This window comes from Stylophora pistillata, chromosome 7, assembly GCF_964205215.1.
Source record: "Stylophora pistillata chromosome 7, jaStyPist1.2, whole genome shotgun sequence".
In the NCBI taxonomy this organism is placed as follows: Eukaryota; Metazoa; Cnidaria; class Anthozoa; order Scleractinia; family Pocilloporidae; genus Stylophora; species Stylophora pistillata.
The window spans coordinates 33,354,523-33,382,034 of NC_142525.1; the positions used below are offsets into that span (position 1 = coordinate 33,354,523).

The 27,512-nt window shown below is 36.4% G+C and overlaps 3 protein-coding genes across 5 annotated transcripts; 2 read left to right on the forward strand and 1 right to left on the reverse strand.

Annotated features, from left to right (window-relative positions):
• Positions 1 to 19: 19 nt before the first annotated feature.
• Positions 20 to 10,356, forward strand: LOC111339373 (telomerase Cajal body protein 1). Of its 2 annotated transcripts, none has more exons than XM_022946025.2 (11): positions 20 to 528; positions 2,165 to 2,269; positions 3,376 to 3,487; positions 4,034 to 4,122; positions 5,146 to 5,236; positions 5,659 to 5,791; positions 6,514 to 6,606; positions 6,783 to 6,901; positions 7,021 to 7,124; positions 8,066 to 8,218; positions 8,601 to 10,356. In XM_022946025.2, the coding sequence occupies exons 1-11, from the start codon at positions 20 to 22 to the stop codon at positions 8,773 to 8,775; spliced, it is 1,683 nt and encodes a 560-aa protein (XP_022801760.2). In that variant the 3' UTR covers positions 8,776 to 10,356. The 2 variants fall into 2 exon arrangements, with proteins under 2 accessions (XP_022801760.2, XP_022801761.2); XM_022946026.2 differs by having other exon boundaries at positions 20 to 519.
• Positions 9,398 to 20,650, reverse strand: LOC111339374 (eukaryotic translation initiation factor 2A). The gene is made up of 21 exons (XM_088726736.1): positions 20,610 to 20,650; positions 20,434 to 20,503; positions 19,686 to 19,760; positions 19,001 to 19,119; positions 18,446 to 18,545; positions 17,868 to 17,950; positions 16,843 to 16,943; positions 16,569 to 16,686; positions 15,820 to 15,936; positions 15,127 to 15,195; positions 14,537 to 14,638; positions 13,506 to 13,546; positions 13,121 to 13,165; positions 12,859 to 12,947; positions 12,627 to 12,690; positions 12,430 to 12,523; positions 11,891 to 11,946; positions 11,114 to 11,245; positions 10,798 to 10,902; positions 9,998 to 10,063; positions 9,398 to 9,757 (listed from the first exon to the last, which is right to left on the reverse strand). Exons 1-21 carry the CDS (start codon positions 20,635 to 20,637, stop codon positions 9,692 to 9,694), a joined length of 1,740 nt encoding a protein of 579 aa, XP_088582862.1. The 5' UTR covers positions 20,638 to 20,650; the 3' UTR covers positions 9,398 to 9,691.
• A 52-nt stretch (positions 20,651 to 20,702) lies between these two features.
• LOC111339399 (SPRY domain-containing protein 7) lies at positions 20,703 to 26,458 on the forward strand. Of its 2 annotated transcripts, XM_088726764.1 has the most exons (5): positions 20,704 to 20,904; positions 21,002 to 21,118; positions 22,413 to 22,573; positions 23,832 to 23,934; positions 24,587 to 26,458. In XM_088726764.1, the coding sequence occupies exons 1-5, from the start codon at positions 20,796 to 20,798 to the stop codon at positions 24,682 to 24,684; spliced, it is 588 nt and encodes a 195-aa protein (XP_088582890.1). In that variant the 5' UTR covers positions 20,704 to 20,795; the 3' UTR covers positions 24,685 to 26,458. The 2 variants fall into 2 exon arrangements, with proteins under 2 accessions (XP_088582891.1, XP_088582890.1); XM_088726765.1 differs by lacking the exon at positions 21,002 to 21,118 and having other exon boundaries at positions 20,703 to 20,904.
• Positions 26,459 to 27,512: the final 1,054 nt, after the last annotated feature.

Below are 27,512 nucleotides of genomic sequence, written 5' to 3' on the forward strand. Positions count from 1 at the left end.
GCCGTTGTAAGATAAAGTAATGTCTGTTGTTCGTCATGATACTGATCCCGGTGAGCCACCTGAGGCTCTTAAAGTTAAAAATGTGGATGACCGTTCGACTCTTTCTCAAAACACTACATCTGATCCAAAGAATGAAGAGGCCATATCCGTGAAGAATTCAACAAGTTGTGTAGTCGACAACAATGGAGTCGCACAGCAGGTTGAAGTTCAAACAGAACATCCGATTTCTACTGATGTTGAGCAGGATGCCAATCGAAATGAAGATAATGGCGTAAGAACAAGTGACAGGCACTTGTTGAACTCAAAATTAAGTGTTCAGAAAGAGAGCTCTGCTGACTGCGAACTGAACAGCACTAGCTCTCGAGAACAACCTTCTCAAGATCAGGAAGAAATCTACGAGATCTGTGAGAACTATTTTCATCAAGAAGAAAAGGAAGGTGTGAATGATTCAAAACCAAAAAGTTGTGAGGAGGAAGCCAATGACACCATAGAAGGAATGGAATTAGAAGACACCTACAAGTACCAAATGTTTGATTTTTCACTTATTTACTATTCTGCATTAATCTTTCCTGGCTACAGAGAGCACTTTGATAGGTTGATAGCTATGTGTATATATCTACAGAGAGCACTTTGATAGGTTGATAGCTATGTGTATATATATATATATATATATATATATATATATATAACTAACTGCAGACAGTACTGTTTCGGCCTTCTGGGCCTCATCAGTGCAGTGCTAATGCTAGGATGGAGGAGAACCAATATGGTCACCCCAAACGATCCAACCTTTGTGGTATCGTCTAAGCCATGCCAGAGTGCTCAAACTAGAGTACACTAGCGAGCATGCGCAATTGCAGAGCAATGACTCATCCTAGTTAGAGTGCTCAATTTGGACATGAAAGCAAAGCTTTGTATGCCAAAGAGCTATATCTAACTGCAGACAGTACTGTTTCGGCCTTCTGGGCCTCATCAGTGCAGTGCTAATGCTAGGATGGAGGAGAACCAATATGGTCACCCCAAACAATCCAACCTTTGTGGTATCGTCTAAGCCATGCCAGAGTGCTCAAACTAGAGTACACTAGCGAGCATGCGCAATTGCAGAGCAATGACTCATCCTAGTTAGAGTGCTCAATTTGGACATGAAAGCAAAGCTTTGTATGCCAAAGAGCTATATCTAACTGCAGACAGTACTGTTTCGGCCTTCTGGGCCTCATCAGTGCAGTGCTAATGCTAGGATGGAGGAGAACCAATATGGTCACCCCAAACGATCCAACCTTTGTGGTATCGTCTAAGCCATGCCAGAGTGCTCAAACTAGAGTACACTATATATATATATATATATATATATATATATATATCTCATATCCTCTCTCTTGTCTTTCTCTCTGTGACAAGAGGCGAGGAAGAGAAATTTGCTACTCTTTGAGTATGGTATGCAATTCAATTTGCAGGTACACTGTAACTCCCAACCTCCTCCCCCTTCTAGTAATTTATCATGAATCTCTTCAGTTTGACATCCATGTACATGAGGTACCTGTAGGGGTGGATCCAGACATTTTTGATAGCTGGGGTTCAAACTTTAAATCCTTCTTATGATTGGTAACAGAAGATCCTGTTTTCAGGTCTGATTTTCGCTATTGCATAAATAGCGCTCTCTACTGAGAGGATTATGCATCATATGTATCTATAACCGCAGTTCAAAATATATGAACTTCATATATTCATCGTATCTGATTTATCATCATGGGTTTATTACGAATCAACTTAATGGCCTGCTCCCAGTTGGCTTGTTAGCTCAATTGGTAGAGCGCTGCACTAGTATCGCAGAGGTCAGTGGTTCGAATCCCATACAGGCCTGATTTTTTTCAGGTCTGATTTTCGCTATTGCATAAATAGCGCTCTCTACTGCGAGGATCGTGCATCATACGTATCTAATATCGCAGTTCAAAATATATGAACTTCATATATTCATTGTATCAGAAGATCCTGTCTTTGCAGGGATTTTGAAGTCAGACAACTAGTAAGAAAAAAAAACATGTCTGATAGGGGTGTAGCGATCATGGGATAAACTTCTTAACTTTTAGTCAGTTTCTTCCTTAGGGCTATGTTGCTTGTAGATTTGACATTGTGAAATCACCATTTTTATTTCCTCCTTTACCAGATACTCTGCAGTTCATTACAACTTTAATTTTGTTCCACAACAAGTAACAGGAGCTTGGGAAGACTTCGATGGCTCAGCTTCAAACTTTCTCAAGGGTTGCAAGTGGTAAGCATGGCCAAGGGGAGAGGGTTTCCATAGAAGGGGTGATATACAGGTAGTGCTCTTCAAGTGGATGTGCTGAATGACTCTTGAAATAAAACTGTAGATTATTAAACCTCTGAAGCTCAATGCCTGGTCTATCAATCATTATAGTTCACTGCTAAATTTTCTCCAATTCTTATTGATTTAAATTGATCACATGATGTGACAGTGTTCATCCTTGGAGAGACACTATTTGAGCAATAGAGTGTTTCTGTCGAGGAACTATCGGCTGATAGTTGCCCCGCGGAAATTTGATGTTCTTAAAAAAAATGTGCTTAGTGCATAACAAAATCTGGGCATAACAAAGTATTAGGGCATAACACGTTGTATGCAAATCGAATAAAAATCATACACACATAGGTGTCTCCGGCAACGTGCTACACGAGCAGAAGAAAATGTAGTAGTGAACAATAAAGACATGTACAATAGAGTGTTTATGTCTCAGAACTATCGGTCTGATGGTTGCCCTTTGGAAGTTTGATGTTCTTTAAACTAGCATATTTGCCCTTGAAGCTTCGCTTCTCAGGCAGATAATTATTTGTTTCAAGAACATCAAATTTCTGCAGGGCAACTATCAGCTGATAGTTCCTTGACAGAAACACTCTATTGGTTAAGTAGTGTATACTATTGACCTTGGTGTGGATGCCAGTCTGTCACAAATTGGTAACTGACCTTACAGTCTGTCATAAAGTTTTTTTTTTTTTAACAATTTTCTGATATCCCATAATACTCCTGGATAGAGAGAGGCAGTTTGAGATTTTAAAAGGTATGTTGTCCAAGAACACAATGCACTGATTGGGCCATAGCTGAGCTTGATTACCATTTAATGTGTGGAAAAATGAGCATGCAAATGCACCCTTCTCCAAAAACATGGAGGGAATGATGAGTGAGCTCAAGATAGTGGAAGATATTCTGTGTAGAATGGAACTCTTGCCTTAACCTTCATGATCTTGGGTAATATACGGCATTCGTGATAAACTTTTTAGCCATTGTGTCTCCCTTCAAGTTAGTTAGAATGCTCATGGTTTTCAGATTTTCTGGTAATTTTTTTTTATTATTACTTATCTGAGGTCTCCTGATGGTACATGTATACTGACCAACAGTGATGACAACACCCTCAGGATATTTAACCTTCCTGTGGAATTGTACAGTGGGAATGCTGTGCAAGGATTATCAGAAATGGTAGCTAATGATCTGATCATTTTTGCCTGTAACTGAATAAAATTAATGTAATTGTTAACAAGCACAAATTAAACCAACATACGTTATTATGCCAAAATATTTTGTTTTTTTATTTTTAATGTTGAATAAATCACTTTCCAGGGAAAGTGTATGTAACAGTGGTGGTCAGTCAAAAAATACTGTGCATAAACTGCTTTGTTTTATACCACATAATCAATTTTTATTGTTCATTAACTGCTTAATGCTTTAAACCTTTAAGAAAACTTGGGCAGTTAATCACAGTAATTATTATGAAAACTTAGCCATGTGGAATAGTCCTTTTTATAGTTGTGGGCTTGGTGGCCAAGCCTTTGAACAGGAGTGAGGCTTAGGGTGACCTTGTTATGACAGAGATGTTGCTGCTTTTCAAATGCAAATTACTTCTGTTATCATGCTAACTAGTTACAGGTCTCTATCACAACAGGGTCACCCTTAGCCTCACTCCTGTTCAAAGGCTTGGCCACCAAGCCCACAACTGTAAAAGGGACTATTCTTGCTTTCTTTAAGGTATCAGTGTTACAGATGCACGAGGGAGAGACAGTCTATGACTACTGTTGGTATCCATTTATGTCATCACTTGATCCTGACACTTGCTGGTATGATTTTAGTCACTCGACAGAGTATTAAAAAAACTAATAATAAAATACTTTATTTAATATTGAGGGTGAAATACATTATTATCAGTAGCCTTGGCTAGTAGTTTACATAATGGCCCTCCCTAACTAAGTATTTGAAAATCCCCACTGGCAGAAGGCAGACCAGTGGGCTATTTACAGAGCGCAGCCAAGGGGTTGAACTCAGGGCAACCAAGAAAATTAACAAATAAGTAAGTGGCAGCGTGGAGGACTTGAACCCAGGACACCAGATTACAAGTCCAGCACCCCAACTACTTGGCTATGCCACCTCCCTATTATTAGGTCCTAAATACATTATACCTGGCAAGCAGGGCATAACTATGAGAATTTATCATAGGGAGCCTTTTTCTTTATAAGAAAAATTATCAGTAGCAATTGTCTAAATTGATTTGTGTCTTTCAAAAATTGGAATTGTCAAGATGTTTTTATTTTTTTGGCATGTGCGAGAGATAATGCTTTATGAGAGTGGGTTGTGGTGCAAAGTCAGGTTGAAACTTTACATAGATGGATCTGAGACCCTTGTAGTGTGCACCTAGGAATGTGTGGTCTATGAAATTTATTCCCTCCTTTCCATGTGAACAAAAGACCAAGGGTATACCTGCTATCTTTTTGGAGTCTGAGACATGAGATTTCTATCCACATAATGTCACAACTGAAAGTGTGGTAAATTCACATGAACTATTTTTATTATCTGATTTTATTAGTGAGTTTATTTTACTCTTAGTGACTTGCTTTTCTAAAGAATTCACCCAGTTAAGGGTTTGATAGCTCGACTTTCTGCTGGGTCTTACACATAGAAGTCAATCAGTAATCACAAGCTATTTTTGGACAAAAGGTTACATTTTTAGGGACCTGCAGTGTTCTTCCTAAGATGAAACAGCTGCCAGATATAACCTGTGGTTTTGACTTTATATGTAAATCATAAAACTCAGTTTTACAACTATCTCTGAATTACTTACATTTTGATCATCACTGTCATTGCAGTTTGCTGAGCAGCAGCCGTGATCATCCTATCCATATGTGGGATGCTTTCACAGGAGCAATAAGGTGCACCTACAGAACCTACAATCACTTGGTAAATGGTAGTTCACGTCAATAAGTATTTGCTCTGTTAGCCTGAAATAACCCCTTCATATTAGTTAATTTCCATGTAGTTTTTGACACAGCAGTGGCCACCAGTATCTATTAGTAGTAACAAGTCACCAGCACTGAATTTAATTATTGTGTAGTGAGGTTGGTCAAAAATGATTAATGCTAAAAAAATCTTCAGCTGCTGAAAAATTTTTAATGTACAGTTTTTACCAAACGAATATCAATGCCCCTTGTGTAAAATTTATTGTACTTGGATATCACATTTTTGGAAAAAAATTGATTGATGAAAATCTATTTCTTAGGGCCTGTTCCTATGGCAAGATAGACAGACTGAGTGTTTCTAATGAGAAGAGTAAAAAGCCATACCTTTAATTTTATCATTCCTGATTTTTTTCTTTCCACAAGGATGAAGTGGTTGCAGCAAATTGTGTGTCTTTCAACTTAGATGGCAGTCAAATCTACTGTGGCTTTAACAAGATGGTCAGAGTATTTGATACAACAAGACCTGGGAGAGACTTTCAGGAAAGACAAACCACAGGTCTATGCAGCATATTGCATTTTAGTCACTAACCTTGTTGATACCAACATTCTTGAAATGGAAAAAGTGGTTGTATCCTTTTGGTGAAGACACGTAATGTTGTGAAGCCTCAAGGAGCTTTTCAGGAAGGGCTTTGACTTAGGGTCCAATTGTTATTAAACTCCTGGTCACATTGTTGCAAAAGACTTCTATTTAAAAACAGGTGTTCTAAGACTTGTAGTATTTCTTTTGTTCAAAATTTTTAAATTTCCATTTATGCCACTTTTGGTTTTGAGGAAATACTGTGGATATATAATCCAAAATCATCCATCTCCAGATTTCAAATTTTTTACACTCAAATTCTCTGAGGTCTGAAATACATTTCTCACCGCTGGTAGCCAGCCACGTCAAGCTGACTGCCGCAACTTGACCTTTATTGCAAATTCAAGACTACTACAAGTAGCACACACTAAGACTGGAAATAACAAAAAAAGTTCCAGGGTAGTACATTCTACTGGTATTGTATAAACATTTAAAATCTTTGGGTGGCTGGGCAGGAAAGTCGGCAATGGTGGACACAACAAAAACAACTGCCTGGCCCATAGGTCACATGACCTATACCCAGGCCCCAGCGGCGCATGAGAAAAACATTTTTCACTTATTTAGTTCCACTCAGCCATTGAAAAATTACTCTTAGATCAGACTGTCCATACTGAAAATGTATGTTATGCTGTTCTTTGCAGTTAAAAAGGAAGGTCAGGTTGGAATCATCTCCTGTATTGCATTTAGTCCTGACAATTCTGGAGTGTATGCTTTGGGATCCTACTCAAAATCAGGTATCTTGATTTTACAAAATAATGAAATGACAGGGTGGAACAAGGTCTTAGAGAGCGGAAACTTGCCTCCAGTTGTTCCCAGGACATAGATAAGTGAAAATTATATTATTTTTAATTTTAGGGCTATAATTATTTTCAGTTAAAATGATTCATTTATTTTTTTCCTTGTTCCCCAGTTGGTGTCTACTCTGATACCGATGGTGAGCTTATTTTTCTACTCCAAGGACAGCAGGGTGGAGTAACCCATGTTATGTTCTCTCCAGATGGGACAAAGCTCTACAGTGGTGGGAGAAAGGTACTGATTGGGTTTCCCCTGGAAGCTAACTTATTGTTCATTTTTAACATATGTACCAAACTACTTAAAATAGTACTAAACTTTGTCTATTTCCTCCATGCATCTGATTATTTCCATAGGATAATGAAATTCTCTGTTGGGATGTGAGAAATCCTGGAAAAGTTCTGTATTCCATGATGCGCTCAGTGGATACGAATCAGAGAGTTTATTTTGATATTGACAGGTATGATTGTAATAATAATCTTGACAAGACATAATAATATCTTGCTCCCAGTCTCCTAGACCTTACATGTTTGTTTCCAAACCCTACATACATAGTTACATAGTTTATTTGGTAATGCAGGGCCCAGTTGTTCAAAGGCCGATTAGCTCTAACCCAGGGTTAAATTTTAATCCAGGTTTCTAAATTTCTCTAATCAAAAGCCATTTTGGGATAATTTTTCCTAGTTTTTTTTAGGACATTCCATCATCAAATTGTAGACAAATGAAATTAAGCTGAATTTTCTTTCAGAGCTGTCAGATCTGAAATCAAATTTCACACTAACCCTGGGTTATCTTAACACAGCTTTGAACAACCCAGCCTGGGTTAGTTACTGGCAGCATTAAGCTGATGTGGACCTGCCATAAATCTAACTTCTATCCAATTAATTTAAAAGTAATTACAAAAACGGAAAAAGTTCTGCATTAAAAACATCTTACGGCATAAACAGACTTCTGCCAACAATACCCTGCACTCAAATGGTTTGAATTCAAACTGATACCCAAGCTGAATGAAAACAGAGAGGCTGATAACAAAAACAGCAGCTATTTGCAAACTGTGGGTTGAGGGTCCTGCCTTCTGGGTTGAATTCCAGGGCATTGTACATTCACAGTCAGGTTAATGAGAGTTTGTTTCAAAATGGGGCTTCCACTGTTGAATGTTTACCACATTTGAAGACAATTCTTGCAAACTTAAGATACTTTTTGGAAAAACAATACAAGCTAAAAGTAACTTTCTTTGATTATCTTAGGATGGAAGAGAAAAAATTTAGCATTTCTACAGCATACTTCTCTGACCTGTAACATTTTAAGTTACTCTCTGTTTTCCTCTTCTGTCTCCTGACCCCCTCCCCCCCCAACTTGTTCCCCTTACTTTAAACCTTGTTTGTAATGTTTTTGATACAGATCTGGTCAATACATAATTTCTGGAAATGGTGATGGTATTGTTACTGTCTGGGATTCAACTCTTTCCCCAGTTGATGATTCCTCAAACACAGAAGCTATCTTGCAACCTGTCATGACATTTGTTGGACATGGAGACTTGACAAATGGAGCCTGGTAGTTATTGAGTTTAGACAATTTGATAATCATTGATGCAAGTAACAATAATTTTTTCCCATTTGATAGCATTTTTTTGGGCCAAAAATAAGGTGGTGATATTGAATAAATGAAACTTTTGAATGAGTGTTAAATGGACGAGTAGTTATTAAGCTTCTAATTTTTCCCAACAATACCACCCTTGAATCAATCTTTAAGGTCACCAGAATGAAGACAATTGATTGTTAGACAAATTCTCGTAGTAAATAACATAGGAAATAATAGAGAATGGTATGGAGAAACTGCATACTGATGTTAGGGTATTAAGGGTAAAGTGGTTGTAATTATTACAGTGAGGGGTCAACTTTGATAGCTCAGTTGAAATCATTTTCGTTTTCAACAGTTTCCATCCCAGTCTTCCTCTTTTGGCTACAACCTCTGGACAACGTCACTTTGTAGAGCCTGAGAATGACAGTGATGATGAAAATACGATGGACCAAGAAATGAAGATGCACGGTGATAACTCACTTAGAATCTGGGCAGTTGGTGGACAAGAGGTGGGTTTGGAAGTGGGTTAAGAGTACAACTAGGACTGTCAGAAACCAATGTCTCTCTTCAAGGGAACATCCTCAGTATGGTATTCAGACACTGGGATGAGATCAGTGACAACGTATTTACGTACAAGGAGTGCTTATACTTGTATGCGACATCCTAGCAAAGAAGAAAGAGAGCAGATGAAACTCAAAAGGTGGAAATGGAAGGAAAAAGCAGGAAATAATGTGGAGTAGAAAATTGTTTCTAGAGTAGAATGAAACATTTCTTGGCAGAGTAGAAATTTGTATGGACAAATTTGTCACTAAAGGAAACTGAAATATTTTAAGGAAGATCTCAGGCTGACTTTGCCAAACATGAAAGCAAACTAAAACAGATGGCTTGTTATGGATTCACAAAATTGTCTGAGTACAACCTTGAGAAAAGAATGTTACTTTGTGAGGAGAAAACAACATAAACCTTCCATGCATCAAACATTTCCCTAAGGACTAAAGAAAAAAAAAACATTGTTTATGTAATCAATCATGTATAGTGATGTAGGTTCATGATCACCTATATTGTAGTAAATACTAACACAGTAGAAGAAGACTAAGGGCTGTTTTGATGTTATGACAAAATACATACAAATTATTTGTTCCTGTCGATTAATACTCTTTGTAGAACAAAAGTTTCATTTAATTCTTGATATTGTAGAAAGTACTAAGAAGTTACTGAACCCTTTCAATTCTAAGATATAGATGTCAACTCTCTTTACTGCCTGAGGTAGATTTTCATACACTTTTAGCTCTGGGTATTTTTTTTTAACAAATCAAATTAAATATGACACTTTAGTATATTTTTTCATTCTCCTTATCACCATACTGTTCCAAAATGTATTAGATGTTGAAAGAAAAAATTCCTTTTGGTCACATCAGGGAGTGAAAGGAATTGTGGAAGTTTGCGTTAGCTTCCAAGTTCTAGTTCTTGGATTTCCTTTATGAGTGATGCCTCTGCTGCCACCTTATCAAGCTGTAAGGAGTTAAAAGAAAACTGTAGTCAGATGTCACGTAGAAAATTAAAATAACTAAATGGTCCATTGCAGTGACATTTTCAGCTGATTTAGAGTTGTCTAAGGGAAGGTTAGAGATTTGTAAGGGCTTTAACCTGAATCCCTTTGATCAAAACCATAAGTCAAGTACCTAAGTTCACTGTTTGCTTTGATAATGTTTTATTTAATAATCTATCCACTTTCCATAATCCATAGCTGACCTGATTTTTCTCCAAGGTTTTTCCAGATTTCTGTTGCTCCTTCAGGTCCTCAATCTGACGCAGTTTCTGAGCGGAAAATTGGGTCAAACAGTCATGATTCAACAATCATTAGGAAGGTTGAGTTCCCAAAGATGGGTCAAAGACCCTTGCCAGAAATGGCAACAATTATTTGGTACTCTACTTTTCATTGTAAACAACTGTATTCTGTGTTAAGTAACCCACTTTGCCAAGTCTCCAATTGACATGGAAACCTCAGAATATAGTACTAATCCCATCAATTAAGATGTTCTGGCCAGAGTATTTTCCACTACTTTCTGTCATAACCCGGACCTACCATTAAAGTGAGTAACCAAAAATCAGCTTCAAACTTGTTGACACATTGATCTTTTCAACCCCTATTACTTTAATTTTATCTCTTTTGCACTCATTAAGTTAACCTATCCACCTTCTTCCTCCCTTCCCCCCCCAAAAAAAAAACAAGGTTGTATCAGGACTTCACAAGCTCTTAGCTGACATTGAATGAGGGAGGGAGGGGGGGGTCTGTTCAAGTAGAAGCAGGACTGCTATTCTTCAAATAAATAGAACTCTGCTAATATGTGTTGACTAATTTTGACAGTGATTGTTGGAAAATTTAGAGAAAGAGTGTACATCAATGAACCTTCTGAAATTATTGAGTGCCCAATATGGTAATCTCCAGTTATTCTCATTCTCATTTGTGGTCATTTTTTTTTTTTGAAGATATCTTGTTTCATTTAATGATTTCTTGTGTTGGCTGTGTGATATAGTGATGTCAGTATTACCTTTTTCAAATTTCTCAGCTTCTTTTCTTTCTCTGGTGGAAGTGTTGTTGTATCGGCCACTGGTGGTGATGCTGGTGAAGGTGGAGGAAGTTTTGAATTTACCACCTGAAATATTAATATCCAAGAAGAGTTGTTTCTTCAAGCACTAAAGGACACATCATTAATCAATATAACATAGCATGCAGGCTTAATGCCTTTGTTGCTGTTCACTGAAATGTGAAAAAAAAAAGTTGGCCAACATCCAGATATATTGACCTCGCACTTGGTCAATAATGTACATATAACAGCAGTGAAATGTTAAAGTTAGATAAACTACCTCCCCAATGGCAGCTTCCTGTTCTTGCTTTGCTCTTGCTTTGGCCTCTCTCTTTTTCTTATTCTTAGCAGCAGATTTGGACATTTCCTGACCTTCCTTTGGTTTCATATTTTCTGCAGGTTCATTCTCGTGCTAAAATGTAATTAAGAAAATAAATAGACTGCTCTCAAGCTTAGCAGCCCAGCCCACTATAGCCAGAGCTTCTTATATGTTTCCACAGCATGAAGCTACTAAGATTATTGTACCCACCCCCCCTCCCTGGATGAGAAGCCTATTCATTACAGGTTACTTCCCCTCTACACCCCCTTCATTTCTTCAGGTTTCCCTGAAGGTTTGCCAGTACCCATCTATCCTCCTTGGTACAGTGAGAGAGGCACTGAGAAGGTTTTAGTGTCTTACTCAAGAACAAAACACAACCCCTCATCCAGGTCCTAAACCTGAACTTTTTCACGCATTGTCCACCCAACTGACCATAAAGTCACCATGTCTCCATAACTATTCTCAACTTTTTAACTCCTAAAAGTGACCAGCTTTTAATTTCTCCTTACAATATCACCCTGGAATCAAATGTAAAGGTCATGAGAATTAAGGAAATTATCACCAATTTAAGAAGCTCCTGATTGTTAAACAAATTCTCCTTTTCGGTGCCATAGGAAATGTAAAGAGAGCAGTGTAGAGAAAATGAATAACATCGTAAGGCTGCAAAGAGTTGATGATAGAATGATCAGAACAGGGGAAATCTCTTCCAGATATTCAGACTAGAAAAAATTGTCTCACCAGTTTGACTGAAGGAGCCGATCCTCTGAGACCAGGAGGGCGATAAACATCTTTAGCTGAAGAGATAAATGCTTGGATGTAGTCTAATTACTTAACACTTGATGTGGCATGACTGTCAATTCTATCTTGAAGATTATAAAATGTAAGATGATAATATACTGGGAGAGGAGTGAAGTCCAATTACCCTGGCCAATTCAAGTTTTTAAAAATCTAGAAAAAATAAAATCCTGGTAAATATGTCAGTGAAGCAAAACAGTTTCAAATAATCTAGGTTTTTTTTGTTTTTCATTGGAAAGCAACACTAGATAAATCTATAAAGGCTGATAGTTTCGAAAGAAACTGTTTGGGGCTGCGTCGGTGGGAGTAACGAAATAATCTGGATTACGAAGGGCTAACGCTCGAAACGTCAGCTTTTGTAATCATTACGGTGGCTAATTTACCATTTCAACTTTGTTGATATATCCAAATTACTAGATAAATCTGTCTTGAATTCACTTCAAACTATAAGAGACTGTTATAAATACAGTAGTGGCACTGACTTTTCTGTTGCTCTTGTGTTGTGGCAGATGCAGCAGCGCTGTAGTCAATCCTTGGCTCCTTAAACACTCCATGTACAACAGGCTGCCACTTGACCTGCAAAAAAAAATTGAAGGAAGGGTCCAAAAAGTTAGGAGGGCTAAGTGTCATGATTAGGTAGGTAAATCTTAGTGCTCAATAACAGCGAAAGATCTATTACCTCCCAGAGTTCATCAACACTCCTTTCATCTAACAGCTTTCCTGTATAATGCCACAGTTTGTATCTGAATGTAACCAGGGGTTGGAGACATGTGAAGAAGTACAATTTAGGCAATTTTAGGTCACAACAACACAAAAATGTCTACTAGAGGGCACATGAAATAAATTGTTTGAGCTCAACAGAATCACTGAGATTCTGTCATGGAACATTTAACCCTCAAATTCAACCTTACCCATTTCCTTCTCTAAGCCTTGGAGATGTTGTTGCAGTCAAAATATGTTCACCATCTGGACACCATTCAAAGTATGTAGAGTCACTTGCCTGTAAAATTAACATTGTTGAGAAGGTAACTATGGGTTACACATTTATCACCAGGAGTAGTAATGGCATTAAGCAAATGTGGATGAGCAGCTTGTCAATCAAGATTAAAATTTTATGAAAAAAAATCAATGAAACATTACATGATATTTATTTACTAGCTAAATCAGAATTACCTGAGGTTTGCTCATTAGCTTTAAATCTTTTCTACTCCACATTTCCTGGTAAAGAAAAAGTACAGAAAATTTCTCTCATTATCCAAGAAATACCTTGTTTCCTAATTTCTTATTATTTTGTAACTCATGTGCAATTCTGAATAAAATTTAAAAATTGGTTTCCAAAAACTTAGACTCTGGTTTTACCACCAGTTCGGTACTTACTATAAACTAAAAAAGACCATGCTCCAGTTGTTCAAAGGGTGGATAATGCCATCCAATGGATAAATCACTATCCAGCGGATAAGTGTTACCAAAATATACTGCCCTATCCACCGGATAGAGATTTATCCAGTGTATAGCGTTATCCATCCTTCGAACAACCGGGGCCATGTGATCAACTTACCAGCTGGCCTCTAAGATTTCCAAAGCCAGCCAAACAGATAAGTATATTAAGTTAAGGTCAGCAACAAAAAATATCATCAAACAACAGTTAATATTAAATTCAGCATGAATGCAAATGGTGGTAGCACTGTTCTGTTAATCCAGAATTTGTTGATTAGACACAGTTTCAATTTTGCATGCAACAAAACATTAATAATAATTGTAAGTAAGGATTTTGGAAAGCCACATTACAACTGCAATGATTAATAATTTAATAATAATAATTTATATATTATAGAGCGCTATTTACGATGACAGATCAACAGCGCTTTACACTCGATGTATAAACCCACCCATCCCACTCCAGGGGAGGACATCCATCACACAGTAATCTCATGTGTGGGAAATTAACATCTCCAACCCCTAACCCTGCAGGAGACGGGACCTCCATTTATTCATCCCTATCCGAGAAGACTAGAATATCTAACCATTTCTTGATGTTATAGAAAGGTAGCAAATTCTTCTCAATTATTTTAAGACCTTGAGTGTTGGTCCAGCACAACAGTCCAGCGCACCATCCATTGGGCTAACTGGGCGGCCGTGATTATTAACTTAGTTACAATATTGTAATTGTCCTATTTAAGCATCAGGATGCATTTTTTCCCAGGCTCTATAATGAGATAAAACCACACGAGATGTTTGGAGAAAATGAGGACAACTTATAAATCGTAAGCTGAAGGAAAGCAATTTTTATAAGCTTTCCGAATGTTCTCCCAACATTCCAAGTGGCTTTATCCCATTATAGAGCACAGAAAAAATGCATTCTATTGCTTTTATGACTTACCAGTAACTAGTTACATATGGGCTTTATAACCTGATAAAGCATCTGCTTAAAAACAGAATTGACCAATCAAACAACGCGTACATGTACTATGTTCATTATGTTATAAAGTAGTTACCGTATATTAAATGTTGTAAAATAGAAATATTGATTCTAAATTATAAATTTTTCTGATTTTCTGGAGAGCACGTGATTGTCTTTTTCAAGGATATTATTTCCATGAGGATTGTAAAAGATGTCATTGCGTGGTCCAGTCCCAAAGTCAAATAATGATTCACATTTCACATTATACAATGTTGCCTTGGCTGGCATGACTGAATCAGAAGTAAAAATTAAATAACATCAAGTCAAGGAAGATAGAGTGAAAAAAACAACTTACAACAACAACAATGATAACAAAACAAGCACTGAAGTCATATATCAAAATAATTTGTCATCTGATTCAACAAATCCCAAAATTAAAGAAGAGAAAAATTCTATTTTTTGCTAACTGAGGAATGAAAGAAGCAGAAATTGTTTTTCTTACATATATCTGGGAGTATGGGTGCTAGTGTTCAGGGTATAGTCACATGATTTACTGGTTTTACTGTTGCTGTTTGCAGTTGCCTGACCTCCAACCAACCCACCTGCGTGCTCGGTATGTCAATATCATTTAGTTCTCTCTTGCAAAGCCTTTGTGGGCCAGGATTTTTTTTTTATGGCAGTTGGAAGTTCAGTAGCTAGTTTGTTCAAGTTTGCCATAGCACTCAAGTCTGAAAAACTAACTCTGTCAGTAGTAAAGATGTTCTACTAAAAAGGATACAGCCATACACCACACAAAATTCCTTTGAGTTTGGACTCCATTGAACTGAGTAAATTGGTCCTCGTTTTGCTAGTCAAGTAAAATAATTGAATACGCATATTAAGGTTAGTTCCTGAATAGTAAAGGTACTGAGGCACCTTTTTATAGAAATGGTAAAAATATATCAGACCTTTACTGATTACCACCTCCAATTAGCCCAACGGGTCTTTTGGTCAAATGCTAAGTGGCAACAGTTTTTTAGGATACTCTATTGATGTCATTCCTCAGAACTGCATTTTTTCTTAACCCTTTACACTGTAACATCAGAAAGCATATTCTCCATACTGTTCTCCATATATTTCCTATGGCACTGACAAGGAGAATTTGTTTAACAATCAAGAGCTCCTTTGATTAGTGATCATTTCTTTTCTTCTCATGACCTTAATTTATGATTCAGGGGTGATATTGTAAGGAGAAATTAGGTGATAGTCATGATAGTAACCCCTTGGGGTCTAAGAGCTAATATTCTTGCTGCATACAAATACACACACAATCAGCAGAAGCTTTATCTTCACAGCTGGCATGATGCTTTCCAGAGAGGGATACATTGCCTCTTTTTTCATGAATAATTATCATTAAACATAACCTATCATTTACTTTTGAGTCAAACTGATCAAAAACTCTCAATCTGTGAAATAAACATTGATAAATTACCCAACTGCACCATGCTGCTTTCTCCAGAAGTACTGATATAATGCAGTGTTTGTTCACCATAATATGAGGCACCGGTTGAGTCAACATCTGTTGTTGTTATAACAAGCAGGGCAGAGCCTACAAAAAAAGAACATCTATTAGCAATAATTATTAGCAACATCTATTAGCAATAATCAACTGAGTGCTGAAAGAAACCCAGAAATTATTGTAACATTGGTTTCACTGGAGCATACTCTGTGATTGTTCTGGAGAACTTACTCTTCATTCAAATTATATTTATTTATAATTATAATTAAACCAATAGGCGGATTCATGCTGATGTCATTGTTTACATTTTTGCTCATTTGCATACGGCTTTGCATAAAGAAGGAAGCATGTTAGATACAAATTGACTTTACGCAGCTAAAGAGCTAGAAAACCTTAGTACATGGTGAAACTTTTAGCTCTTTGGGTGTAATATTCAAGGAGTTATAGTCCATCAAAAACTGCAAAATTTCTGGGTGGCAAAAGCGCTAATGAGCTCATACATTGTATGTAAAATTTTGAGTTTTTACACCCGTGTTGCACAAAAATAAATAGACAGATAATCATATGAAATGCCACCCTTCCCTTCCCCCCCCCAAAAAAAACAAAAACAAAAAAAATGTAAATTAAAACAAACAATAAAAAAGGAAAAGAAAGTCAAAACTATTCACAATGAAAGGAACCAGCCTTCACTATACCGTGATTTGACATGAAATACAACAAACCTTTATTGTTCCACAGCAATTTCACTCTGTCTGCCTTAAAAAAGCTTTTATTGGCCAAAACAGAAGCAGGACTGTCAAAATCTGGGTGTCTGAATAACCGAACATATGATGGTGCACCCTGTTGAGATTAAAAGGATGTTAAGTGATCTACGTGTACCATTATTTTGTTAGTTTTTTTGATTTGCACAGAATAATTCCCAGCAAGTAAAATCCCTTAATTTGATATAATAGTTCAAAACATGCAGAATTTAGGGACAAAACACAGCATACACACCTTTGAACCAGGAACATAAGCTGCCACTGTCAATGGAGGGGAACCTGGAGAGAGCTCAAAATCTGAGATTCCTTGAAGCCTCAGTTTGGTGGCAATTGAAGCTACAAAAAATGATAACCAAAATAATTAAACAGTTTGGTTGTCAAATAAAGAAAGATATTAATTAAACAATTCAGAGTCCCCCTAACAAGATTTACAAACGACAGACTTCCAGTTTTTGAGGTTCAATGCTCTATCACTGAGTTTTAGATATCTCATTAGTGAGTTTAGCTGTGTATTACTAGTAGATTAATATGGCCCATCGGGTGGGCACTTAACTCTAGTTTCCATAGCATGAAGAGATTAGGAGTATTTCTAACCCCCCCCCCTTCCTGGATGGAAAGCTAGTCCATCGCAGGGTTACCCCCAGCATTAAATTCACTGGTACCCATTTATTCTCCTGGGTGAAGAGAGGCACTGGGAGTGTAAAATGTCTTGCCCAAGAACACAACACAATGTCCCCAGCCAGGGCTCAAACCTGGACCACTCAATCCGGTGCTCGAGTCAAGCACACTAACCATGAGGCCACCATGCCTCACAAGGATGAACAATGCAATTTAATAATTAACTCTGTCATTCCCGAGATCTCATTAGCAATTCTCCTTACTGTCTTCCATTTAGTTCACATAATGTTACTTCAGGGAATTTGGTAATGGATCAACCAATAATCCCCTTGTTGATAATTTCTCTTTTTCTCATCACTTGTCTGCTTGATATTGTATTGATATTGTAAGGAGAAATTCTGTTTTGGTCACTCATGAGAGTGAAAAGGGTTAAGAAAGATGTTAGTTGTACTGTAATGAGTACAAGATGGAGACGAAATATTCTAAAAAAAAACACACAGATTGCCATATGTCTATACCTCTAATCAGGCAGAACTTTTTTCTATTAATCACCAGAATTTCAATTTTAAATAAATGTTTCACAGGTTTTTAACTTGATAGCCAAAACTGAGTACTGATTAACTAGGTTAAACATTTACATACTGAAATCTGTATTGTGAAAGCAGTGAACTTCATTGGTAACAGATCGGGCACAGACTGACTCATCTTCACTCCACTTTGGTTGCCTGCAAACCCAGTAATTTCATTGTTGCCAAAGCTGCACTACACATTTTTATTCATTTGACATGTATAAGTTTTTGTGCAAACAAGTCAGGATAAATTGATAACAATCAGAACATGCGAGACTGCTTATCAGGGGAAACTGAAAAAATACAAACCTCTTCTGTATATTTGATGATTTCCTCTGCAATTGTCATTGGCAACTCATTTACACAGTCAAGAAAATATCATCCTTGAAAAATTCCTTTGCAACAAATTCCCCCAATCAAAACTTCACACATCACTTTTTGATCATCAGACATTATACAATACATGAATTTTTACCATGTTCCTAACATATACATATTTTTCATTTCAGTGAAGCAAGCAATTCATTTGTAACATTCAGTAACCTGTGTGTAAAGTTTGCATACATACAAAAACTTTTAAAATCAGTGAGGTTGCAGGCAAAATAAAATTAATCGAAAAAGATATCCAAAACTGCATCCTGAAAAACTCACCAAGTGTCCTTCTTCTTCTGTGAAAATCCAGCAACTAATCTTCCAGCCTGAAGATTCCAGATTTCAAGGTTGTTTACTCCTGCAGACTGGTCTTTACTTGCTGGTTTTATAAAAATAATAATAAAAAAATCAATTCAGCAATTTAACCACAACTTAACTCTACCACTGAAAGAGAAGAGACTTAAAGAAAAGGTCATTTTCCAAGATTAATAAAAAAATAAGACAAATGGGCCGATGGGTGTTACCTTGATACAGGACCAACTTTAAAATAGGCTTATTCAAAATCACTATGACAATAATACCATTTCACATTACCAGGGTGTAATTCAAGTCTTTAGTACAAACATATTAAAAATGTACCAGTATTATGGCCTACTGCATGACTATATAACAGTACGTTATAAATAACCTAGGTTAAAAAAATCAACCTAGATTAAATCAAAATTAACCTGAAATCAAATTTGACCTGTAACATCAACAATTTAGTAAATCAGCTGGGACAAATGGAAGACATGGTAAGAATCAAGGTAAAGAAAAGGATAAAGTGGCACTAACCTGTATACTGTTCCCATGTTGATATGTGAGTGGATTTAGGAGAGAAGTCCAAACACTGAGTTTTCTCTTTAGGAATACGACATACCAGACTGAACTTGGATGTGTCTACAACTCTTACACTGCAAAATAATAATTAAATATAAAAGACAAATAGAAAGATATCTAAAAAGACACTCAGATGATGGTTAGATTCGAAAAAAGACAAGCTAAATCATAATTCAGGAATTATTTATTGCTGATATATCCGTTGTGGTTCAAATTTTACCTTTGGTTTAATTTTTTTTTAAACTGATTTATAAATTTTAAACTGGTTTAGAATTTTCAAACTGGTTTAAAATTTTTAAGTGCACAGCTCATTCTTATTTATTTGATGTTTTACATGTAAAATGTACTCTGTATAACATAAAGTTGTGTTTTTAAGGTGACAACATATTAGCAAATGTTCATTTTACTGGTTGGAGTTAATGTTAGGGTTAATCAATACAAAAATTTGCCAAAGGCAGACGACAAGCAAAACAAGTTACATTAAGTACTACTTACAGGGTACTTACAGTACATTAAACTCTGGTTACTTCAAGATGATTTCCTGTGATGCCTGTTTTTCTCCTTTAACATCCCCTTCGATTGTAAAATATTTCCACACAAGGCAAAAGGAAAAATTAACACTCAAGAAAAATATATTTACCTTTGGCCATTGCACCAAGCAAAGAGAGATCCATCAGCACTAAAGGTCATCACTGTGCATCTACCAGAATTATCACTGAAATAAACAAATGAGAAACGCTTATAGCTCAGTGTAAGAGGAGGTTAGGAATTTTGTTCACTCTCACTCCCTCTAAAACAAAAAATAGGAAGTCATGCATGAAGTTTTAACCCAAAATTTCATCAGTAATTCTCCTTACTGTTTGCTTTACTTTTCTTATGGTGCAAGTTCGGAGAATTTGGTATTAGATCACCTAATAATCCCTTTATTGATATTATTCTTTATTCTCATCACTTGTCTGCTTGATATTGTATTGATATTGTAAGGAGAAATTCTGTCTTGATCAGTCACGGGAGTTAAAGGGTTAATTTTTCACTCCTCAAAAGGAAATAAGCAGCAACACTGTTGCAAGTTGAAAGCTGATTTTTTTTCTTTCTACTTAACCTTTAGTGAGATTTCCTCTTTCAAGTAAAAATACGAGGCTAACACAATCCTCTTTTGTCATATTAGGCCCATTGCATTGAAGAAAAACACATACAAAATTTATAATAATTGTACGACCAGATCCGTAAATTCGTCTTCACCAATGCGGCGGCAGTTTGGAGTTTTTCTGTCTTTCATTGACAAAATTTGAAATATCTGTGCAATTACAAACCGAGCCTTATTTTGGATAGATAATTAATACTGACTGCAACTGGCAGGTTGTTGTAGTAGCTTACCGACCCCTTACCTTCCAAAGTCCTGGTTTTGCCTAAACTTTGGCGGGCCATGAACGATAGATATTCCGTCCGATCCTCTGACTGAAATGAAAAAACACATTTCTGATGCAATTTTTCTTATTCTACACAGCTACATAACTTAATTTCAGGATATTTACGTGAAAATTTTTGTGAAAACTTTTTTTACCAGCAAAAAGAGCTCTTGTGGCCGCCATGTTAGCTCTTGGTCGACGAGAGAAACTGGAAACGAACCTTTTTTCAAAACGAGGTTAATGGTATCCAGTTTTTTTCGGAAAGTCACGCTATGAAGGAAGTGGAACTATATGGCGGTGAACTTCGAGATGAATAAGGATTTTACGATCGGACAAATATAATGGAAGCTTGTGGATTAGGAATTTTATGTTGTTTGAGGAGATATCATCAACCCAGAAATTCACAGCCCAGAGAGCTTCCTCAAGTACAGCTAGATACAGGGCATATGGGTGAGTGATTGCAACACTTCGAGTGTTTTTGTGAAAGAGCTGTTTTCACACTTGTACACATGAAATTATCGCTTGAGTAATTCCATTGGATTTGTAGGAAATGAGGTCGTCATTGTGAAATCCGGTAAAAGGATATGTGGTTCTGGGGCAGCTTTAGCGAATGCGGCGATCCTTCAAAATAAATGCTACTTTGAAATGAAAATACAATCTGGAGGTACGTTTCTTTGCAGTTGATAATATATACTCCAGCTGATAATATGCTCTCGATTTCTCAGCCACAAAAATGAGATAGTTTTCTTCTACTTACAAACATCCCCCTTTTTACCTAACGTTTCTTATCATCTAACAATGAAGAAAATCATCAAATTATTAAATTGTGGATTAGCATATTAACTAAAATCCACTGATTTACACGCGTTATATTGCACAAAATGTTTGTCTCAATCGATTATTTATTGAACAAAGGAAACGATATTTAACCAATTTAGAGTGATTCATAGTGGTCTGAATTGGTTTTTGAGAAAAACGGTCCTTGAATTTTAATGAATAAGTGTTGTTGACAAGTTTGGAGTTACACGTCAAGGTGGATAAGGAGATAACAAGACTCAGGCATGTTTTTGATACGTACAGAAAAGTGATTGACTCACAAGTCGTTGATTGAGGTGAAAGTCTCCAATATTCACTAAACCTGAAAGAGCTAATGAAAAACAAACAAGGGTGGGGGTAGATCTTATTTTCCCTGTCCAAAGATTTAGATTCCAGCTCTGACTCATTCAAATTTTTACTTCACCCCTTTCCTGTCTGCGTGGTCGTTATTAAAAGTCAAACTTTCAGGCCTGTAACTGATGTGTTTCTAGAGTTGGTGCGAAAATATGGAATGGCATCCCCCCTGAAATCCGTAAGCTAAGGAAAGCACCTTTTAAACATGAGCTAACTCACTTGCTTTTGAAAATTCTTGAAATTGAGGAGATGAATGTTGACTTGCGCTACCTTGACCTTTCTAGCTTATATTTGTATTTCAACTGATTAGCTTTCTCTTTGACCTGTTAAAAACTCCCTTGTGCAACTGGTCCAGTTAAAACCTTTAACATGATTATCACTACTATTATTTATTATTTATTTTTATTTGCTCATTTATTTATTTATTTCATTGTTGCATGTGTGTGTGTGTGTGTGTGTGTGTGTGTGTGTGTGTATGTGTGAGAGCCTATACAGTGTCTGTTTAGGTAGCCCACCTAGAATAGCTTTGCTAACTGCGGGCTACAAAAGCCTTTATTTCTTTTATTTAAAAAAAAAAATAAATAAAGTCAATAAAATAAAGTCGATGTGTACATGTAAACAGTACATGAACTGAAGTCCACTTTTTACTTTCTGTCAGTTTTAATGATAATAATGTAATATGCATTGTGATTGGGGCTTTTTTATCTGTTGAATGTCAGAGTACAGTCACATACTTGTTATATGACATTATCAGGGGAACTACATTATGCAGTATGTCTTTTTGACAGGTGCATGGGGTGTTGGACTTGCAACAAAAAGATGTGACTTGAACAAGATACCATTAGGAAATAATTCAGAAAGCTGGGTCCTTAGATCTGATGGCACTGTAGCTCACAATGGAACTGTGAGACACAGGCTGCGAGAAATACCAGAAGAAGGAGACATGATTGTAAGTCTGTATATTAACTACTTTATCATATCCAGGAGAGTAGCTGGGGTGGTTCTGGGATGCTTGTGTCCTCCTCCTCCTTCCCCTGTCATGTGTTCTATTTTCTAGTCAATAACATACAATTATTACACAACTCAGGCAGTCAGAGGGCCAATAACTAAAATCAACCAATCAAAATGCTCTATTGCCGGTCCAATATTTTCTAAGTATTGGACCGGGCACTGTCCCGAATGGTCCCAAATGATACCGCACTTGTATCCCTTTGAACTTCAGTCGTATAATAAATCTCTTATTAACCAAGCTTGCTCGGGACCGTACTGGAAGAATATCGGCCCTTGGTCTTTTTTGTACGGACCTCGCTGCGCTCGGTTTGTACTGTCAAGACCTCAGGCCGATATTCTTCCAGTACGGCCCTCGCGCTTGGTTAATAAGACATATATCTTATAATTTGGGTTTCCAAAAAGGTGTGTGTTGCATTATTTGTTTACATTAGCGTGGCATTAATGTTTTTCAAAGACTTGATACTTTGTTTGGTGCTTGTTCTTTCTGCCTAAGTTTAAGCATGCTGAAGAGGAAATGTAGCAGTATAAGCCTCTTCATGTAAGACACACAGAAAGTACTAACTTAATTGATAAATACAAGCTATAGTGGTCAACATCAGGCCTGCACAAGTGGATCAATTTTTACAGCTGAAATTCATTAAGGAAAATATATTTAAGAATTACTGTCAAGCAAAATTGTGCCAAAAATAATTAAAATGTTCATAAACTGAAATCCATGACAGAGCTCGACACTAATGGTAGCCCACTAGCCACAGACTAGTAGAAATTCAGTTTTGGTTTGTGGTTTTTCAATTTCCACTAGCCAGTTTGGCTAGTAAACAGATTGAAATTGTTGTAACATCTAAGGTGTCACTAGCCACTTAGCTAGTAAGTTGAAAAGTTACTGTTGAGCCCTGCATGAAAGGAAACAACAACAACAACAATTTATTTCACATCAGTAACGTAGGGTGTGGTTACCCAGGTATCCTCTTCCTTTCACAGATGTTTGACTGCTGTGTCCACTAGCTATGCACTCAATATCACTAGTATTGGAATTTTATAGCAAACATATCATAATTGTTAATAACAAAATGAAATCTTGACCCAGGGTTAACATTGGCTTATTAAGTTTAAGGTAAGACTTCCATGGAGTTCACTACAATCATGGTAGATTTTGGCCAACCCAAATGATGGAGTTGACACTGATTTTGTTTCAGGCCTGTACCTATGACCATGTAGAGCTTAATTTCTATCACAATGGGAAGCATTTGCACTGTCCTATAACGGGTGTGAAAGGAACAGTATACCCAGTATTTTATGGTAAGTATAAATTTGACACAGGCTAATTACTAACATAAGATTGAGCCCAGCTTGAATTTATGTATGAAAATTATTACACCTTTCAGTCCTCTAAGCGATGGCCCTTTTCAATGCTGAAAACAAAAAGACAGGGCAATTAAGTTAAAAGCATTTTTATGGTTTTCGCTCATAAAAACACATGAGCAACATCGAGGAGAATTGAGCGGCACTGTGAAAACACTTTCTGTTTATTAGTAACCAGCACCACTGCTTCAGAGTCTTCAGTTTGCTTTGGGTTTCTTTGGAGATGAAAATGGTTCAGGCCTGCCTGGAAAAGAATACATTGTGGTCCTGCAAAGTCATTTTACATCAGGACCACTTCAATAACCCTGGGCTAATGATCAGCAATTGAACTGACAAGTAAAATAAAGCATTATGTGACCTTTGATGCAACACTGATTTCTCCCTATGTTTCACAAGAGAATATATGATGATTTTAACAGAGATTCTGGCAGTCAATCAGGGAACAACTCATTCTGATTTTTATCTATGAGCTCATGGAAAGAAATGACAAGTCTTGGTCCCTACTGACTGCTGTTATTTTTTGTCTGCACTTTAAACCATAAAATGCATGCATTGCTTGGATTTTTTTTTTTGCTTCATTTTCTTGCAGTTGATGATGGTTCAATCCTAGATGTTTGTTTCAGTGAATTTGTTTTTCACGCACCAGAGGGCTTCCAGAAGATTATGTTTGAGAAAAATCTGCTATGACCCATTGCTAAATGAGTTGCATTTAATTTAGAATTGTACCTAAAATAATTAATTTTCTCATTACAAAATAGTGTTGTAGTTTTAAATTTTCAGGTTGAAATGACTTGAAACTAGGCTCAATCATATTTTCTATTGTTTCAAGTAGATTACCATTATTATTCAATAGAGGAAGAAACATATAAACTTAGTTTGAATTCATTTTAACCTGAATTTCAATCCAACCTATAATATCATAAAACAGTGTGTGGTATAATAAATGACTTTGATGCTTTCAGTATAAAATTCTTGTGTCTTTTATATCATAATGAATGTAATTAGTATCCTCAAATTGGTGAATTCAGTTTCCAAGTGGATGCCCACATGTTACTAGTTATGTCATAAAAGCAATAGAACACATATTTTCTGGGCTCTATAATGTGATAAAGCCTTTTAGGATGTTGGAGGAACACATGGAAAGCTTATAAATCTCTCCCCTATGGCTTTTGATTTATAAATAAGCTTTGCTTGTGTTCTGCCAACATCCTGTGTGGCTTTGTCACATTCTAGAGCCTGGAAAAATGTGTTGTATTGCTTAAGTAGAGTTTAGAAGAAATAGAGGTTTATATTAGAAGATATGCATATCTTATTTTAAGTAGAAAATAAAATATATGTTATGTAACTCAACATTGAGGATTATAAATGTAGAGCTGGTTATTAATATGTCATGACTTTATGCAATCGGTGCATCTTAGGCTTTCTCTAGAAGAAGGTTGATTTAACTTAAAAAAACGTCCTTCCACTGTTAGCTTTTGGCTCTCTTACACTGTTTTCGAAAATATATGTTCTGATAAAAGATTCAGCTACATTGAGGATTTTTGAGGATGCAATTTTGTTAAAGAATGGCTAAACTTTCATAATCCATACAGTTTTCTTGAAGCCAATATTCTTTGCTAGAATTGTGTTTTACTATTTTAAGGTTTGGAGATATATGACAAGGTATATAACAAATCTGACCAGTTTCAAACAGTACTGGCCAGTTATTCATTTCTCAATTAATTTTTCTACTATTCAATAACTAGCAATATATTCACACAGATAAAGACTTCAAAGATTTGGAAAATGTTCAGCTGTGTATAAGGCTAAGAGGGTAATTAAGAGTCTGAAAGAATTAATTAATGATAAATATAGAACAGAGATAAATTTTTTCTCTTCTCTCTCCAATCATGAATTCTATTAACTTTTCCAAATGGAGTAACATTTTTCTTATGGTCACTAGCCAGAATGTAATTCAGTTTCCCCTTGTTTTTATCAAATTTATCTGTCTTGACCAATATCCTAACAAAGCTTTTTTCTCATGCGTTTGAGTATTCAAAAGTATACAGAGTTTTCTAACATATAGTATTATACAGGATGCCTAGCTAATGGCATCTTGTACTCTCTGAATTATTTTTTCATCATTTGAAGTCCTTTGTTATATCACTGTCAGTAATTTTAAGAAAAAGTGCTGGAGCTGTTAAAATCTGTGAAATAAGTGAGGATAACACTTTAGGACAAGTGATAAACTTATTCAGAAAAATGATGCTTGATATATTATAGTTTGTGTACAAGCTAGTTACACTGTTTGCAACTTGTTCAATTCCTTAGTTTATTTTTTAACAATTTCCTGCAGTGCCTTATTTTTTTTCTTTTTTTACAATTGTGTAAAATTACCATTTATGACCCCATTGGTTTCATCATCCTCTATTAAATAGTATTTTGATTTGGATAACCTAATAATAAACATGATTAATCTTAATCAATCTTTTGTAGTTAATTCAGAAATACCATTATAATTATGGTAGCAACACACTTTGATTAAAAAGTTAGTCCACTAACACCTCAGCAGAGTAAAATTTCCCTTTTCAATTTATTAGCCTAAGGACATGACCTTTCTCTCTCTCTCTTCCACCACTTGATCAAAAGTCTTTTTTTTCAAAGCCAAATTTATTTGTTATGTTCAACCGGCCAACCTGTAATATGTGGTCAACAACAGGGAATTGTGGGGTGACCGCTTTATACTGCAAGTTGACCACCGTAAACAGGTTCTACCAAATCGGAGTATTATAAAAAATAGGCATTCCGAGACTGCATGTGGCTACTGATACAGCACAATTTTATAGAAGTGAGAAGAACTAGACGTTGTATAATGACGCTAGAAGGAAGTGTTGCAGAAGATTTGTATTCAAAAGCAAAACGGAAAACCTGCCGCATCCCCATAATTTTTTTAACGTCGATTCTTTCCCATCATTAAGGTTATTCACGACATTACGGGTACCAGTGGCGGACCTAGGAGAGGGATGTAAGAGCCCGCCTTCCCCCACACCCCCCCCCCCCCCCTTATTTTGGGTGAAAACATAAACGTAGAGGGAAGAAAAGCCGGCAGGTGTACACGCTAATAAAAATTCCCCTCCCCTCCCCCGTCACGGCTTAAGGTCTGAGTCCGCCACTGGGTAACACCAGAAGCGTGCGAAATTGAACGGAGAAACTTACGAGCGGTAACGTAGCCGTCCGAAACAAGGCTTTTGAAACCAGACGGAACCTTCAATATGCCAAAAATAAGTTAGAGTTGTTTGATCTTTTGCGAAATAAGTATGACACTAACAAAGTAACTCATAGTGTCAGACATAGTTAACTATGTGTCAGAGAACAAAGATACTTTCTCAGACATGCTCCTTTCATCTTTAGCCCTGTAATTCATAAGTTGAAGATTGAGAAGGAGAACGTTTTTAATCCTTTTGGCATTTAAGCTAGGGAGACAAAGATGTTTGATAAAAGAAAACGCAAAAACTTCTTTTTGATATCTGCGTTGC